The sequence below is a fragment of the Kryptolebias marmoratus genome, linkage group LG24 (assembly GCF_001649575.2).
Source record: "Kryptolebias marmoratus isolate JLee-2015 linkage group LG24, ASM164957v2, whole genome shotgun sequence".
Classification (NCBI taxonomy): domain Eukaryota; kingdom Metazoa; phylum Chordata; class Actinopteri; order Cyprinodontiformes; family Rivulidae; genus Kryptolebias; species Kryptolebias marmoratus.
Genome location: NC_051453.1, coordinates 21,834,281 through 21,853,156, shown reverse-complemented (window position 1 = coordinate 21,853,156; position 18,876 = coordinate 21,834,281). Strand labels below are relative to the sequence as shown.

At 39.5% G+C, this 18,876-nt stretch overlaps 1 protein-coding gene across 6 annotated transcripts in view; it reads right to left on the bottom strand.

Moving 5' to 3' along the window:
• sned1 (sushi, nidogen and EGF-like domains 1) overlaps positions 1 to 18,876 on the bottom strand; it is a 32,335-nt gene that overhangs the window by 9,108 nt on the left and 4,351 nt on the right. For 2 of the 6 annotated variants that reach the window (XR_005232853.1, XM_017438912.3), the window contains exons 2-22: positions 15,257 to 15,544; positions 13,472 to 13,612; positions 13,181 to 13,340; positions 12,970 to 13,095; positions 12,568 to 12,681; positions 11,100 to 11,213; positions 10,531 to 10,644; positions 8,971 to 9,015; positions 7,403 to 7,495; positions 7,130 to 7,261; positions 6,735 to 6,854; positions 6,289 to 6,405; positions 5,500 to 5,643; positions 4,921 to 5,094; positions 4,705 to 4,818; positions 3,464 to 3,577; positions 3,253 to 3,366; positions 1,244 to 1,360; positions 863 to 1,150; positions 564 to 747; positions 218 to 330 (exon numbers count right to left, since the gene is read on the bottom strand). Coding sequence is in view for 5 of the 6 variants with exons in the window: in XM_017438912.3 (XP_017294401.1) it covers positions 218 to 330; positions 564 to 747; positions 863 to 1,150; positions 1,244 to 1,360; positions 3,253 to 3,366; positions 3,464 to 3,577; positions 4,705 to 4,818; positions 4,921 to 5,094; positions 5,500 to 5,643; positions 6,289 to 6,405; positions 6,735 to 6,854; positions 7,130 to 7,261; positions 7,403 to 7,495; positions 8,971 to 9,015; positions 10,531 to 10,644; positions 11,100 to 11,213; positions 12,568 to 12,681; positions 12,970 to 13,095; positions 13,181 to 13,340; positions 13,472 to 13,612; positions 15,257 to 15,544 (2,926 nt within the window). In the remaining variant the exon portion in view is untranslated. Of the gene's footprint in view, positions 1 to 217; positions 331 to 563; positions 748 to 862; positions 1,151 to 1,243; positions 1,361 to 3,252; positions 3,367 to 3,463; positions 3,578 to 4,704; positions 4,819 to 4,920; positions 5,095 to 5,499; positions 5,644 to 6,288; positions 6,406 to 6,734; positions 6,855 to 7,129; positions 7,262 to 7,402; positions 7,496 to 8,970; positions 9,016 to 10,530; positions 10,645 to 11,099; positions 11,214 to 12,567; positions 12,682 to 12,969; positions 13,096 to 13,180; positions 13,341 to 13,471; positions 13,613 to 15,256; positions 15,545 to 17,859; positions 18,020 to 18,187; positions 18,322 to 18,876 lie in introns of those variants that run through there. The other 4 variants (XM_037974343.1, XM_025002176.2, XM_017438914.3 and 1 more) reach the window with 4 other exon arrangements.

Below are 18,876 nucleotides of genomic sequence, written 5' to 3'. Positions count from 1 at the left end.
CCAGCTCCCTGCGACCCGGAATGGAGAAGCGGGTAAAGAAAATGGATGGATGGATGTATTTCTTGAATGGACATATTACCATACATCTCAGTTTACATGAGAGAAAATATGTTCCAAAAAGAAAATTATGCTAATTGTTAGATATGTTGCTTGCATAATATGGTTTTATTTTTGTTTTCAGTAAAAATAAAACCACCTGCAAGATAATGTGACCTACTTGTCCAGAATGGCAAAGGTCCTGCTGAATGGCTAGTGGAGGGAAACTCATCTGGTCTGATTCCACTTTGAGTCAACACATGCACTGTGTACATCTGACCAGCCTGTAAGGAACTTTGAAACAGAAAGAAGTACACAAAAGGTTGTTTTCAGTCATTAAGTTTCTCTATTGCTAGTAATTGTAATTGTGATAAAATAGTGACCTCTGCTGGTTAAAATGCATATTACACCAGAGCTGTTTAATGTCCAACAGCACCATTCAGTGGACACAAAGGAAACTGAGGGTGTGTGAGTTGATTTTTGGGGGAATAATGTGTGCAGTTGTTTAGAAGTGTTTAGAAGCTGACCTGAAGGTGTACTCTGCGGTACTTGTATTGAGCGCAGCAGTCTGAGTCTTACTCCCATCTGAAGGCACTAAAGACACGTGAACCCTGCTGACTGTTGCATGATGCGCAGCCTGGACCAGCCAGCTCAGCCAAACCTGAGAGGAGGATACATTAACCACCTGCAGTTGTTCCACTCGCTGCGGTCCTAGCACAGAAACACACATTTACTCCATTTTCACAAGCATCAAAGCTCAGGCACACACTTTCCAACAGTAGTAGTTTCAATACGAAGACTGCAGTGAATGTCACAATGTGCTCACTGGTGCGAATCAGTGCAGTGGCAGGTTGGCTCGTGTCATTGCTGTTGGTTCTGAGTTTGATGGAGACGGTGGAGATGTTGTACAGCACACCAGGCTCCAGGTGTCGCAAAACGTGGATGGACTGCTGCCTGTCCAGGTAGTCTGTTTTGGGGATGCTTTGGCCCAGGGGAGCATAGGATACCGCAAACATGCTGATCACACTCTGTGAAGCCTCTGGCTGATCCCAGCGCAGCTCCACCTCACTCTCCTCCACCCGCAGCACATGGAGACCAGACGGAGGCAGCAGATCTGGGAACAGTGGCGACCTTCTGTTTTTAACCCATACATTAAATGATTACAGTTCTCTTTGCGATGACAGAACATGGTCTGACAGTTACTGACCTTTGTCGCAGTCTTTGCCTGTGAGTCCTACTTTACAGACACAGTTGTAGTTTCCTCTCCTGTCACTCCAGCAGTGGCCACGATTTCCACAAGGTTTCAGTACACATGGGTCCTCCACTTGGGGGGGACAAAGACAAACAGTGGCTATAATATACTGTAGTTCATGTTACGACAGCCTGCAAGTTATTAAGCTTGTGTGAGCCCAGTCTATTGTACTGATACTTTCTTGAATTGAACAGAGACAGTGACTGTCCAGTTTTTAAATAAAATCAGAGGGCTGCCGGGTCTTTGAAAAACATCTGATGTTTAATTCTAAACAAGGTAAAATAGGACAATATGAAGAATGCAATAATAATAATAATGAAAAAATAGTAAGTGGTGACTGTCACATTATCTTTGAATATTTTATTGAAGACAGTTTGAACCCACATTGTTTTGTTTTATTGTGTTTTGCCCAGTACATTTGTTAAGATACATCCATTCCTGAGTTTTAGTTCTACAAGATCTTGAGTAAAAGGTCTGGTTTGTAATTCCAACAGTTCGTCTAAAAACATAAAAAGCAATAAGCATGTACAGATGTTATGTTGTTCGAGACTTGTTGCAAAAACAGTGTGTGCAAAAATCCCAGTTGTCACTGATGCATTTTTTTATTTGAAATTTTTTCAGCACACTCTCTTCTTGGGTCAGGCTTGGACTCTGGGTGGACCAGTTCAGTACCCTCCTCATCCTCAGCTTGACCTTTGTCATGTGTGCTGCGTTTGATGATGATTTCTCTTTTTGAAAAAGGCACGAGAGGCATGAATCACAGAGCCTGGCTTTTGGACTTAATGCTGAGGACATTCTGAAGGGTGCGTTTTGCCTGTGTTCCTCAGTACATCAGACAAAGCAGTTCTGAAGTACTGCTTTGTCCTCTTACAATCCGTACTCTAAATGTGAAAGCCTTTTGTAGATGCTTTTGAGTCCAAAGAAGTGGTGCCACCTCTAGACAAGGTTGAAAAAAGCAATCTTTTTAGAATAGTTATTATTTTAAGCAGCATTTGTGAGTTTAACTCTGTATTGTAAGGTTTGGTCTTAGTGTGTGGTGTTTTGTATGTGCACTCAACCTTTACAAACTATTCTCTGAATAGTTCAATCAAATAATGAACTGAAGAGCAAGAAAAAAAAACCCATCCAATTCAAGATTTTTAAAATTACTTTTCTTTTATTTAACCAGGCAAATCCCATATCTCTATTTCAAGGGAGGCCTGGGCCTGAAGGCAGCCTTACATGCATGTTTTTAGACTGTGGGAGGACACCGGAGTGCCTGGAGAAAACCCACACAAACACGAGGAGAACATGCAAACTCCACACAGAAAGACCCCAGGTCCAACCCAAGGTTTGAACCCAGGACCTTTTTGCTGTGAGGCAACAGTGCTAACCACTAAGCCGTCGTGCTACCAAAGGTTGATCTTGAACAGTTCATCCATTTTCTTACAAATCTGTTGAAAAAGCTGAGTCCCTCTGTTCTTATTTGTTCTTCAAAGGCTCAGCTTTTTAAAATGAGTTTTTTTCCCAGTTACTGGCCCAAAATCACTCTTCTTACTTTTGTAACTTTTTTTGGAACGTGCTGCAGCCCTAAAATGAAGGAGTGGATGTATCATAATAAACCAAATCAAGATAACAAAACAAAACAGGAACTCTCTTCATTTTATACTTTAAGCAATAATATAAAAGTCAAAGTAAATGCACAAATGTTTTAATTTTTTGGTATCTTGTACCATCTTTCTTGATTTTTCCAAATATTTCTCAGATTTAATAAACTGTTAAGAAGGGATAAGCTTGGAAAAAGAGGATTTTAAACCATTCTGTATTTTTAGAACTAAGTATTAACTTCAGTGGGGCTGTATTCTCTTTAGCAATTTAAAAAATGATTATATGCAACTTTACAAATCAGAGATTATTAAATATATGTGTGAACAAACTACAAACATCAACAAAACTGACTTGTAAGATGGTGTAAATTGACTTACACATCTGGCACTGCTCCCCAAAGAAACCATCTTTGCACATGCACATATAGTACTGTCTGTAACCCCGACACACACCTCCGTTCAGACATGGACTAGAGTCACAACCGTCCTGTTCTGCACGCACATATTTACACATTGGTAGGATGAGTTGTTGTTCATAGATTATGGGTTGAAATGTGCAAATGTTGTTACATGAAAAGCGAAACTGTACCTATTTCACAGTTCTGGCCTTTGAAGCCTTGTGGGCAGTGACACAAGTAGGAGCCAGGCTGGTCCTCACATTTTCCCGCATTCATGCAGGGTTCCGACAGACATTCGTTTGAGTCTTAAGAAGGATGAAACACACATACACAAGATATGGACATCTGTGCAGGTTCTCTAAATTTCCATATTTTCTATTAAAGAGCCAGAATTAAATTTTGTTATGGTTTTCTGTGGAGTTTTGAGCAGCCAGTATCATACCAGCAGTGGGCAGCGGTCTGAACAACCTCAAAAAAGTTCGGACAGGACAGTCGAGCTAACAACAGAACAAGGCCAATTCCAAAGTAGATTTCTGCCAACTTAAAGCAATTTTCATCTCAAAATTGTCATCATAGCAGTTCATGCAATTGCTGTTTTTTATCTTTACACTTCTGTCAGTTTTATATTAGATGAGTATTTGCAAAGAAGCGTACATTTATTTATTTACACTGAAGAGTGTGTTGGTCTGCAGTGCGTTACAATGTCTCCATGTCAAACACATGTTAAAATAAGATAAAAAATGTACCAAGTCAAGGAAACTATTTGATGCAAAAATGATTTAATGTTAAAAACCAATGATAAAGCAATTATTTGAATTGATATAAAATTACTTTGTCATTACTTTTCCAACAGATAGTTACGTGACTCAGTTGTGTCTGATTAAATCAGTCCTCAGTGTCACTAAGCTTTATAATTTAGCATGATTTGAGGTCTTTGTTGTTGAGTTCATCCTTTTTTGATAATACGTTTCACTGTATTTTACTTTAGTTTTGCTTCTTTTCCTTACATCTAGATGTCCTCTGTAGTCTTTGTTTTCAGCTCCTCATACACCACCTGGCTCCAATTACTAATCAGCATTTAACCCTCCCTGTACATAGTCCTTGGTTTGTCTCAGTCTTTCTCAGATCCTTTGCCACGTATTTTCCCATGTTGACTATTTTTGCCTCAATAATACCTGCATTTGTGTCCTTAACTCAGCTCACCACTAATTGTGATAGAATTGCTCTGAAATTTTTAAGATGGGAGTTGTTTCAAGATGGCAAAGTTTCTCCATGGTAGTGGCCCTGATCGGACTAGCTGTTCCCTTTAATCACCGGTGAATATATTTTTAACTGCTGTCTATTGTAGGAAAGTGACTGCAGATTGAAAACTCCACAGAACCCCTCTTCAAAAAGTTTAAACTATCCTTTTAGGCGTTTGCTTAAAACTTACCTATCTGACAGCGATTTCCACTAAAGCCCTCCTTGCACACACACTGAAAGGACCCAATCTTATTTTGACAAGAACCACCATTAAGACAAGGCTGTGATAAGCACTCGTTGATCTCTGTCAAAAAAGTAAAAAAAAAACGGCTTTATAAATGAATATTAATTTGTTTTTTCTTTTCATATGAGCTTTTTTGGGGGCTGCATGTTTTGTGCTACAGACCCTCACAAACGGGCGGCTGGCTCCAGTCTCCCTGAATGCCACAGACACTCTGAGTGGCTCTAGGCACAGACGTGAAGCCCGAATGACAAATGTACACAGCAACAGATCCTGGTGTTGTTGAGGAAAACTGGACCTCAGCATGCTTGACGTGTGGGGGCGGCCCACAGCCCAGCTCTGAGATGAACACAAACACACTGATAATGCCAGCATGGCTGCATGGAAACAGCAGCTCAAAAACAGCAGGGGCTTAAAAGAGCTCATCACACCAAAGGCAACTGAGGTGATTTCCATCAAGACTCCCTGTGTTTGTCATCCTAAAAATACCTCCAGCATGCTGTTGGAGTGTGTAGACATGAATCACCACGTCTAATCAGGTCTTACTTTATATAGCTGATGTTTCTATATCTGTAAATATGGGGCCTCCAGTGCAGCAACACTGCTAAGATTATCTAAGGGTATCTGTGCACTTAGCTCAGGATATTCCCTGTTTCTTCTAATCTGTCAGAGACAACACTGTGCAAATGTCAACATCAGTCAGAGGTCAAGACATTGCTGTGCGGTGACATATGGTCTGCTTACCTGCAGAAGTTTGTACTGAGCTCCTGCTTATCTGACAGTGCCTGCCGCTGTATGCCTCGGTGCATTCACATTTATATTTTCCCAAGTAGTGAAAACATGTCCCACCATTTAGACAAGGACCTGAGGAGCAAGGGTCTGGTTTCCCTGAAAGAAGGAGAAAAAAAAACAAAAAACACACACAGGAGTGAATTTTCTTTTGTGGTACTTGCATTATGTTTGACTATATCAGTTTTTAAAGAGCAAATATGAAGTTTCCATTCCTCCCTCCTTCACTCTATTGATAGCAAATTAAGCTGTAATTTTACTTTTAAAATTACTTTTAAAAATAAAGGTTTTCCTTTCTGGATATTATGACAAACTTTCACAGTAAAAAACAGAGTTAATTAAAGGCCTAGCATTGCTCAAAGGAAAGCATATTCCCTGCCGCCTTTCATGCCAGAATTTGTACCACATCAAATTTAAGCACAATATCAGTAAAACTGGCTGAGTTATCATCATTTCTGTGCTTAAAGGTCAGTGAGCTCTGGTGGCCATCACAAATCAGGTTGGCTCAAAAAGTTAATCAGTTGTAGATGTACATCCAATAATTATTTTCTGAAATATGTCCTGATGACAGTACTGAAAATAATAATTCTGTGCTGTGCAGCAGATGATCACAAGACAAAACATTTTCTTGTTTTTGCGGTGTGGTGATTTGGGATTCTAACAAAGGAGTTTACACAAACCTGCAAGAAAGGTTTGTATGCTGAATACATAATATTTGAAATCCAACAGCCGGGCAGCACTCACCCACTTCACAGTGTTTTCCAGTGAATCTGTAAGGACACACACATCTGTAGCTTCCTGCCTCTTCCTTACAAGAGCCCCCGTTGCGGCAGGGGTTAGAGGCACAGGTACTGAGTCTAACTGGAAAGAGACAGGAAAAAGGGAATCCTTGAAGCAGAGAAAATTCTAGCTTATAATCACAATCAAAATGCATCCCTTCTGCTTCATTTCAGTTCAAGTAATAATTCAGGGAAATAGCCCATAACTCATGCATAAGTACAAATTATCCTAAGCCTTTGAGCATTGCAATATTTCAAACAGCATTACAAGTGATGGCATGTTTCCTGGGGCATGACGAGCTCCTGTTGGGCTACAGCATGAATAATGACGCACAAATCTGAAGGATGTTTTGATACTGTTTAGCACATTTTTCTGCAGGCGCTGCTCTGTCCTTTAATCAATGATTGTACCTTTTTCACAGTGGCTCCCCCAGAATCCATATCTGCATTCACAAGTGTAGCCGCCGTCTCGTTCGTAGCAGTACCCCCCATTTAGACAGGGAGAGGAGTCGCAGACCGACTGGGGCTGTACTGAAAAACACATAAAAAGACTTGACTGTGTTCCACTGCACTGGGTTACAGTAAAACTCCTGAGTTTTACTCAAGGACACGGATGTGTTTCGGCCTTTAAAAACAATGAATGATCTTTTTTGCTTAAATGAAATACAGCAGTTTCAATAACAACATCAATCACGTGTAAGTTTTCACCAGTATCTATGATTCAAACTGCTAATGTCAGAATGTGATTTTAACTAGAAATGAACACTTGCCAGACACAGAGCTGCCAAAGTGCCTCAGTCTCTTACCATAGGGGTAAAAGTCCATATGATCAAAGTCTACTCCGGTATAACACGTACACAGGTAGGTCCCTCCATACTCCAAACACGGACTTCCATCAGGACATGGTCTGCTGTTACTGCACAGTGTCTGAGTTACTTCTGAGTGAGAGGAATTGTAAAAAGCTGGTACAAAAGACTTTGGGAAAACGCCTCTTAGCTGGAGACGTGTGCAATTTTACAGTGACCCATTCAGCAGAGCGCTTGTGAGACACCTGATAGGATTATAGGGATCATACGCACCAAACTGACAGTAGGGTCCTGTGTAGCCTGTGGGACATTCACAGGTTCCATTGATGTCCACACAGACGCCCCCGTTTTGGCAAAGACATTCCTCTGCAAGCGCAGGAAAGGAGACAGTGTGTGTGAAACCAGGTACTCAAATGAGGTCTGCAGTACTGACCTCAGAGTAAATATAGACGGAGAGTTTTAATGGTCAGTCTCAGTAGCACATGTTAAGTGTCTTTCATTTACTACATGTTCAACTACCTATTGATTTGTTGTCTTTTCCTTTTTCTTGCAAAGTTCACAGGATAAGAATGTCCCCATCAGCATGCTGCACATCCGCTCCATCCAAACTGTAGGAATGTTTTTGTTTTCCTGTCCCGGCTAATTGCAGCAGTGGATCAAAGGATGTGGCTGTATCGCTGCTAAGTGGCTCCACCTTTGAAGTCCCGGGAACTCGGTGGAAGGGATTAAATTTCTGATGATATGGGGCATATTTTGTGACCAAAAATGCCTGGCCCTGGGGGCAGTTAATGGATTGTTAATTTGCAAGAACCATTTTCATTGGCCACCTGTGCGGCGCAGACCCTTTGATCTGAGAGCCTGATGAGGCACTTCTGAGTCTCAATACTTTCTTTTCCTTCGAGGATTGTGCTCCATTTTCCGCTATGCTTTCCAAGTGAGCCGGGCAGGAAAGTATTTGGGAGATTTAAGAGAGCCTATATAAGCACTGATAGTTATTTCAACTCAAGGGTGAGAAGTAGCATGCATTTATAACAACTCAAATACTATGGAAGAATTTTTGGGAAGAGAACAAAATCTTGCAGCGTCTGCTATCAGTAAGTTACAGTAAAAAGTCACGGAAGCCTGAAAAAGCTCCAACACAGAAGTCATTTGCTCAAACAAGTACAGAAGGACGCTAATAATGAATAGGATATAACACAATTTAATATTGTCTACTTAATATTTAATATTGAACATATTTTGGGTTCATTTGCAAGCAGAAGCTAAGCTTTACACTTTAGTGTGATGCCATGGCCAGCTTCCAGAGAAGCAAGTGTGGAAGCGTGCATATTTTACCAGCTCAGTCTGCAGAAATGAGCCGAATACCAAAGCACTGCTTTAACTCGTAAAGAAGCCTTTTTGAGTCTAGACAAAGCACTTCCTCTTGTTGGTAAACTAATAAACTCTGCTATAAAGCAATTATTCACAGGATCCAGCCACTGGTTCCCGTAGTAAACTGGGTGAGGCTGTGTCAGTTTTGATAATTACAATAATCCATCATTACAGCAACTTCTTCCAGGGCAGAGTTCCAAATTCCTGTGGGCTAGCACCACTCTTCTTCAAATACCACTGTCTGCTACCTGCCCAGCTGCCTGCAGTTAGTGTCAGTGAACTAAAGCCTCACACTTGTCATCGCAGAAGCCTGAGGCACAGCTTACAGTTCTTCTCTCCTAAGCTAGGTGTTCTCAGCCTTCATATTCATTCAGTTTGAGATGAAAACACATGGGCATGTTGTGCTATAACAAACAAACAATATGTAAAATATTACGGCAAAGCTTTAGCAAGACTTGTCTTGACATTACCTGTTTGATTGCGTGCCTCTGAGGAATTCACATGTATCACTAACTCTAAGAGAGGAAGGAAGAGAATACAGTTTAGTTGCTTCATATATTGAAACAAATTTAAACGATAGAATAGTTTATTAGCCTATGTTGTTACTTCACATTTAATATGGTTTTGCATTTGTTTGGAGGAGGCGCTTGCAGCTAAAATTAAACACTACCACCCAATTACAATTGAGATGAAGTGAATTGTGTTGCAGCAATGACAAATTCAACACTGTATTAAGACTTCACATCTTCGACAAATCTCAAAACGTAGTCAGACAAACCCTAAATTATCTGCATGACTACATCCCAAGTGCATGTCAACAAACAATTCAAAGAATCTGGAGGAATTTCAGCACGTTAGAGGCAAGAACACAATTCTTTGTTTTCTGATCCCCCCAGACTGCACCACAAACCTTCATTTTACTGTGTATGTTCAGAGACTTCTCTCAGCTTGTCAATCTGCGGAAAGCACTTCATTTACAGACACCCATCCACAGATGCTACTTAAAACTTCACTGTTTATCATTTCATGGCCAAGTTATTCTGTCAGCATCAGAAGTGGTGTCAACTTCTCTGGACTCTGAGGCATCTGGGATGGACCGTCACACAGTAGGAAACACAAATTATAGTCAGATGAATCAGTATTTTGCTCAGGATCTAAGACAAAGAGTACCTTCCAGTCTGTTATAAAAAAAGCCAGTCTTTGTGATCGCCTGGTGTTCTAGAAGTGACCAAGATGTTTCCACCTCTGTGACGGAAGCAACAACATACAGCAGAGATTTTATGGCAATACATGCTGCCTATAGGACCATGTCTTTTCTGTGGACGTCCAGGTATTTTTCATTTAAAAAATACAATGTTTGTAGAAGGAATGACACAAAACATCATCTTAGACACTTCAGTGCTCATTGCTCTTAATGTCAGAACATTGTTTAATTGCTGTGAGAAAGAATGAAAACATTTCAAAGTGGAAGCAACTGTTTATTGATCCAAACTTTTTGGAACATGTTGCAAACCTGAATTGCAAGAACAGATGTGTAGTAATAAATGTAACTAGACTCATAAGATGAAACATAAGATATCTTGTGTTTAAACTGCCAATTTGGATTTTTCAGACTGTCTCAACACCTGGTTTAGAATGATCTTAACTTTTTAATAGCCAAAGTTAGCTGAGGTCTCTTTGAATAGGGGAATAAATTATGGTTCTAACTTTGAAAAAACAATTCCAACTAATTGTGAGACTCAACTAAAAATCTCAAATAACTCCAATACATTTTGTAAAATTATTAAACACATTTTGTTTTGATAGCTGTGATGACACATAGCTTATCTGAGTATTAAAATAAGGTCACGAAAGATTTCAACACCCCAAGACCTTAACAGGAGGTAAGTGAGGTTAACTCCACAGCTAAACCTACAGCATCCACTACAAAGGCTTTGTTCTAAAAGTTGTAATATTACAATTTCTATTTACTTAGACAAGCTAATTTCCTGACAGAGCCTCTGTGGCAGAATTCAAGTGGATGCCGTCACCTGTTTCGCAGAATGTTCCAGTGAAGGTAGAAGGACACACACAGGTGAAGCTGGCCACCTGATCGATGCACTCTGCTCCATTCAGACAGGGCTGGGACTCACATTCATTTATGTCTAAAGGAGCCACAAAAAGATTTATTACAAGAAAAGATACAAGGCTAATGTCTAGGGCACTGAGATGGATTAGGAGGATTGGATTTTTGAAATCTTAGACTTTCACTGACCAGGTGTCTGAGATTAAAAATGAATCTGGTTTAATGTAAAAGCGAGGACTCATACACTTGATACAGCCTGATCATTTAATTTCTCGCTGGATTTAAGTTTCATTAACAATCACTCAGATACAAAAGCTGGATTACAAATGGGCTTTTTAGATACTTGACCTGTTTGCACTTTTTCATTATAGTTTGTTGCAACATTGTATTACACAAGGATAAGAAAACAGAGGTGTTTTAAAATGAATTCAAAAGCAACATATTTGTCTAGAAGACTAGGTAACACTTTGACAGAAACATCTGCTAAAAAACTGAGTTCAAAATGATTTCATCTGGAGAAGAAAGGCTGCTCACCTGTCTCACACAGGGCACCAGTGTAACCAGGCTCACACACACAGGTGAGGTTACCAATGCCCTGTACACACGACGCGTTGTTAAGACATGGCCTATCCTCACACTCGTCAATATCTGAAACACACACACACACTCATGGCATATTTACTCAGCTGATTAATATATCTGCCACACAACTCACCTCATTATGCATGTATGCACTGCTGGCTGTGAAGTTATTAGGATAAAGGTCTTCAGAGGAATTTGAATCAAGTTTTGGTATTTCAATAGTAAATCATTCACTATTTTGAAGTTTCAAAAAACTTAACCACAAAATTCTGAGTTGCTCTTTAAAAACATTTTATAACTCAAGAAGAGTGTAAACTCAAAACATTTACAAATATCTTCAAAACATCACAAAAAAATATTTGTTTCACAGACTAAAGCAAATACAAAAACTAGCTAAAAAAACCTTTAGGAAATTAAGGCATTCTTCCATTTTATCATTGAAATGATTGCCTTTGGCCTCAATGTTTATCAGTTTGCACCTCATTGCAAAGAAAGAGTCATAAGCATGCAAACAACTGATTTGTGTGTCTTTACACAGTTATGATCAGATGTTTACATCCACTCATCTCGGGCATGAATGTTTTAATGCTTTCAGCTTTTCAATTATTCATATGATTTGTTTTTCACGGCTGAAGATTATACAACATACAACTTTAATGCTTTTTAAAAACAAGAATTGGGTGCACAAATTTGAAGTCATTGTGGATTTTCTCTAAACCACACAGGGTCAAGATTATGCAAATAAATCCATACACCCCCACTAAGATTATCTTAAATGTCCCTTAGCAAATTGCCCCTCAGCTTGTTATAACCACCAACACACTCCTGACAGTTCTGGCTGATATTTCTCAACTCATCTTAGTAGAATTGGTGGAGTTCATTAAAATTGGTTGGCTTCTAGACACAGACTTGGCTTCTAAGCAAAGTCCACAAATTTTCTAAAATGTTGAGATTAGGGCTTTGAGAAGAGAATTCCAGAAGCTCAGTGTTAACCTGCTTTATCCAATCAGAAACCAGCTCTGTTGCATGTTTGGGATCATCCTGCTGGAACACCTAAATGTGTCCAAGTTTCAACCTTTTTCCATTATTCTGTCCACTTTGTGCATGAAACAAAAATGGTTTAAATCATTTAAGCCTGAAATTAATGACATTCATGTCCATGATGAGTGGATGTAAATGTCTGAAAGCAAAAAGATAATTTATAGGAAAACAAGCATGAAAGAGTAACCACAACAGATAACAGCCCTAACAGCAAATACACATAAGCTTCACATGTGGTAATCACATTTCACATGTGAAACACATGTTTCTTCTATTATTTTTCAACATCTTCAGTGTGTTTATGTCTTCCGGTATGTAGAACGTGGTAAATTTATGATTTTTTTCTGTAAGAGACTGTGAGGTAATTTGCCAAATGTACCTGTTTCACAGAGCTTCCCTGTGTATCCTGGAGGACACTGACAGATAAAGCTGTTTATCTGATCTCTACACGTCCCTGCATTCTGGCACGCATTGGAGACACACTCGTTGACATCTGCAAAGACAAGAAGAAACACAAAGGGTGTAGTATAATGTTTTTAATAAAAAAGAAACATCTGGTAAGTGAAGGAGCTAATTTTCAAGGATAAGCCATCCGTCTGGCACAAAGCTGATACAGGTATTAAGGAAATGCTCAGGTGTTCTTTTGGAAAGTCTAGTAAAATCTAGTATTTTCTTCACAAGTTGACATTATTTCTCCTGGCTGATCTCACAAGCAGTCGATCACAGTGAGCGGCGTGCATCAAGTTAAACAGAGCAGGAAGTGGTATCAGTCATAACTCACTTATTTGGCACAGGCGACCGGTAAAGCCAGCCAAGCAGGAGCAAGTGAAGGAGGGGTTGCCAGTAATACAGTCATCAATGCACTGTCCTCCATTCAGGCATGGGCGCAGGTGTGGACACACTGATGCTGGAGAAAGATGTCAATGTAACAGCAATCCCAGAAACACACTTTAAAAAAAAAGATTAAAAGGAGCATTTAAGAAAGCTCTTACCGGAGTTGCAGCTCCCGACTTCCACATTTGCGTCGTCTATGCGAAAGACCCATCTGCCTGGATAGCCCACGTTGGTGGTCCCCTCAACATTGACCATATCAGCAGTGCGAGAGCCAGGAATGTTGAAATAGCGCTTGCCATCTCCAGCATTAAAACCTGCCTGGGAAGAGAGTGACAAGAGGCAGACAAAACAAAAGATAGCTGAATTACAGACTAGACATGTGGATGAGAAGCAGATCATGGACATGTTGGCTGACTGTAACCACAGTGGAGATAATCATGGGATCTTACCTGCGCTGCAATCCCCCCCAGCCCAACCAGGTTTCCCCCACTGCTGGCATGCCTGCCTGTTGTCCAAGTGATGTTATTGTACTGGAATATAGTGAAGGAAAGTTCTCCGTCTGTAATCAGCACCACTTGGAAAGTATTAATCTGCAGAGAAGACAAATAGCTTTAGTGACAACAGTTACTGCTTCTAGGATGTTTAATAATTATATAGATTTATAACAGGAAATACAAAATCTTCAACTTTTTATTTGTCTTTGACTTTTTATTCTATTTAAAAAATATAAACCAATTTTAAATTTGATGCAAGCAACACACTGAAATAAAAGCATGCTTTTCATTTTATCACTTTACACTTCCTTTTTATTAAAACTTTTCTTCTATTTATTTAAAGACTAAGCAAACTGAGTCTGTTATATTTTTACAAGAAGATTCTTGTTTAATTCAGTTAAATTTTAGATATTAGCTGTTCAATAGTCTGCCATCAAACATCTTTAATACTACATGGAGGTTGATTGTGCCACACTGTTGGAAAACTTGCAAAATGAGATCTGCCATCGTTCTGCTCCAATAACAAACTAACCTCCCAGAAAAACAGTGTCTCAATGGTAGCATGTCTGTCTGAACTGTCAACATGCATCTCTCCACTGATAGCACCTTGAACAACAGTACTTGTGTTTAATGTTTATTTTTGTCTACATAAGAAGAGCAGCAGCTCTGTACAGAGCTTATATATGCCTGCCTTCTTCTGTTATATATGTAGTTTGTAGTAACATTTCTGTATGTGGTCTAAGTTGACTGACAAAAGGTTTTTAATAGAAGTCCATGACTGTCTGTTGATCATGGTGGTGTGATGATTGTTATAAGGTCCAAAGTTCATCTGCATCCAGTGGTGGTTTCTGGCATTGGCAGAAACACCTTCATGATTTCCCATGGCCTCTTGAATTTTTTCATAATATTTTGGACTTTAAAAACACAAATTTGTTATAATTTTACAATGAAACATAGTTTTAGGAACTGATTGATTATTACTTGTGAATAGCTTGCTGACTAGCTTTCACATATATGGTAAATCCACATTTCTATAGCATCTTTTTAACCTCATTCAAGTTCAAGTTCAAGTGCTTTACAAGGCGTTTCTTATTCACCAAATCAAACACATTGATTCATACATGCTTTCCACTGCAATCTGTATACGGTATACAGCACTGTTATATTGTCACTTATACACTGATAAGCCTATCAGGGGTAGTAAGAAGTACAGTGTTTGTCTGAAGAGACTTTGATACTCTACAGGGCTGACGACTGAACCCTGCAAGCACAATTAGAGACTGCTAGCTGGAGAAGAATCTAAATGATTTAGGTTGTCTAGATCTAGGAGGTGTAGGAAGGGGAGAAAGTACAGAACCTGTTACATCATGTGCATGGTGATTTATTTTGTGCATATACTTCTTTTATGTGTGAAAGACATCCTTACCACTATGCTAAACTTACATATTCAGCAGCAACATGCTTGATGCAGTCAGTCTGGTCTACTCGAATTTGTACCTTGCGGATTTGATTTGTTTCTAAAGATCAAACCAGTTTTGATGTTTATTCTCATATTTTAAATACCTTTGATTAACTATAAATATTTCAGTATTTATAATCTTACACAATCTTTTCCCAGTCCTCCAATTCCTACAACGAAAACAGAGGTTTTCTACAAATATTTCCAATATGGGACACTTTAACCCTTTAAGGACATTTTGTACAGTAACAGCATAGGAACAATAAAGTGTGAATTTATACCGGTGTTTGTGAGTTTCCTCCAAAGTAAGTAACTTGATGCCATGTAGAAATGAGAACCCATGTTGCGTTGAAGTCAGGGAACTCTGAGAAATACATCCTGACATCACCTGAAGCCCTCCTTAGGATGGACGGATCCTGGCTCTCTCTGTAGAAGACTCTCCCTGCTTGACGGTTGTCCACATCAGCCCAGAACGCTGCCACAACCCTTCTGTCCCCGGCAATTGGAAACGCTACAGGTGTGAACTGAGAGACCTCCCTCAGAAAAGACACAAGGCCGTTGTTGTTAACCTGAGGAGGAGGAGAAATAAAATACACCAACAGTGCCATGTCAGACTAAATCACTATGACTTGTTTATAGGATTAGGTGGATTTTGAGTAAAAGTGCTGAGGAGGGCAGGTAAATGTGAACAGTGTTCTAACCTCAAAGAGTAAACTAACATTAGTCAGTAAAAACTCTCATGACGAATGTTTGCACTTCCTACGTAGCAAACAGATGTGACTTTTATTCTGAATATTGACAGCAGCTGAGAAAACCTGGTTTCTGCTGTTCAAACACCTGCAATGTCATCACAACAGGAAGAGCGTTTGCAGTTTTGGAATCTGCAGATGTCTAGCAAAAGGAAATAACCAAATAAATGACTGTACTTCCTTTGAGGGAAATGAATGATTGTGTTGTTTTGCAACATGAAACAAACTTTTTAAGAATCTTCTTTAAAAGGACAGTGATTCTGTTTTTATTGACAAACTTCTAAAGATTTGGTTACCAGAATTCTTCTCAAAAAATGTGCATTTTGTTGGGATTTTATTCAGTGGGTTGCAGGATGTTGTATGAGTGAGTTTCTCTTCAGTTTAAAGTTTGTCCTGCTTTCTTTTAGAGCCGATTGTGGTTAGGTCGCATTATTTTTACCTAATTAAACACAACACAGATATCATGTTTACAATGGAGCTGTCTTAAAAAAAAAAAAAGCTGATGGCTGTCACTGCACCATTGAGTTTTATTATATAAAATGTTGAGTCTTTGATCTGACACAGTTAGGTACTTAAGCTTATTAAGAGATATAACCCAACACAAATGCAACTCCATGAAGCATGTTTTTACAGAAACATCAGTAGTGTGTATGACAGTGGCTGTGTGTGACTGTAGATGCATACAGAGAGGGTAACTAACATCCAGTTGCAGAATCATTTTGGGGTACATATTAACCGGCAGGGTGGAACGCTCTCAGTCACAGCTGTCCATTTGAAGTTAAATCACCCAAGACAGATATTTAATGACATGACTGAACAGCCTTGTATATCAGTAAACAGCTGCCTTTTTAGTCATCCTGCAAAAAGTAAATGGCAATAATAACAATCATTTAGAAGCATCTGGCTAATGTCCACGATACACATTAAGCCCTTCTCTGGTCTCCAATATAAGCAGAAATATCTGATGTCTTTGATTAATACAGTTTTAACATGCAATTTGGAAGAAAAGAATCATTGAATTATATAAAGAGACATTAAGGGCTTCAGATAAAAAGTTAAAGCTGCAGGATCTGCAAAAATGGCATATTTTGAGAATTACAAAATAGATTGCGACAGATTCTTAAGTAGTAGAATCAACAACAACTGTCTGGAGAGTCCTCACATCACAAGCATTAAGTCTGAACTGGTTATGACACCACATACAGAACAACCAGAAAAACTAAAGATAAGAGCTGAGAGATTAGTTCTCATGAAAGGCCTTCTTTCATGCATCGTGTTGGTGTTTTAATAGCATGAGCTCCTGCCCTGACTGACTTCTTCCTTTTGTGTCCTAAATTCTGGTGTGAACTTTTTTTTTTACTCAGCCTGAGAAGCATGTGACTGTGACAAAGCAATGTCAGATGGTTGAGCTCCAGTCCACGCATGCATGAAAACCATAATTTGAAGATCTCTGCTGTGAAAACAACAGAGGAAGTTTTGTTTGGCACAGCACGGGAGCTCGGTTAATTGCCCGACCACAGTCTTCCCCTCTGAATCAGTGTGATGGGGTGAGAATGTGGCCAATGTGAGGTGGTTGGAAGTGACTGCAAGGATGGGGCTCAGGGGTCAGCCAGAGCCCCATCTGATACCAGGAGGACAAAACAATAGTGAGGGGTCAGAGATGGATCACCAGACAGAGGCACTGTACATGAATTACAAACCTTACACATCAACATGCCCACTAATGAGAGACGTGTGGGCGCAGCAGTTTAGAAGTAATCCTTTCGACACCAGAATTAGTGCAGAAAAGAACAATGAAAAAAGTTACATTTTAGTACTAGAATGTTTTGTTGTCTAATTCGATCTCTTGCAGCATTTGAAACAGCTTAAAAATATTTATTTCTTATAATATTAAGGCTACTTTAACATGGAAAACATGGAAACAACTTTTGAGGAATTTAAGCAAAACTTGCGGGACTTTGGCAGCCAGGGAGGGATGATGTCTGTGGCACACTTATGTGAGACAGTGAGTGGAATTAGAACTGCCTAAAGTTATGCTGTACCATAAACTAAGGTAAAAAAAAAAAGTGCAGGGGTAAAAGGTGCCATCAATTAATTATGAGTAGTATACCTCCTGTCATATTTCTTTCACTCACTTTTAGTGGTGCCACTTCACTCCGTAACACAGTTCTTGTTTCTTTGGGAATTCTTCGCTGGGTATATCCAGGATTTTGCTTGGGTGGTTTGCTTCAGAGCAAAGCAGTTCATATACTAAAATAAACTTTCTTCTGGCTTGAGTCAAGCCAAAGCAAAGCCCTAAAGGAAAAAGGTGCCCATACATCAGCTTAAGAAAACATTAGTTTGCCTTGTCAAAAACTGAGGTTTCACAGCTACAAACTTGTCCAATTATTTGACAAGACCAAAGAAAGTGACTACAGTCTACGGTCTGTGCACTTAGCCTGTACCTCCTCAGTTTTGGCTTACCTTAAGGTATGGAGTTCAAAGTAAGGCAATAAATCCTGTCTGCAGTTGCGTGTAAGGACTTAAATATACCTTCTATTGCACAGGTACAGAGTCACGCTAAAGCTCAGACACCTCTGGTCAGAGTTTCAGTCATTCTGAAATGCAAGGTGAGAAAGAGGTTAACTGAACGTTTTAAACATGACCATTGTTCAAAACAGGACTGCAATACAAACCCAAATAAAATCAGTTCACTCTTGTGATATACAACTGAAATGATGAAAATGAAAAGAAACTATCAAAAATATGCTTCCTTTGAAATTAGTTAGTGAACAACTGTAGTCATGTACTAAGAGCTGAGTTTTTATTTTATATTATTTTATTTCTCATAGCACAGTGGTTAGAGCTGTCCCCTCCCAGCAAAAAGGTTGCAGGATTGCTTCCTGTCCTGGGGCCTTTCTGGGTGGAGTTTGCATGTTCTCCCTGTGCTCACGTGGGTTTACTCCGGGTACTCTGGTTTCCTCCCACAGACCAAAAACATCATACATGTTAGGTTATTTGGTAACTCTAAATTGTCCCTAGGTGTGAGTGAGAGCGTGAATGGTCTTTTCTGTCGTTTGTCACTATGTGTCCCTGTGATGGACTTGCTGGGATAGGCACCAGCTCCCTGCGACCCGGAAGGGAGAAGCGAGTAAAGAAAATGGATGGATGGA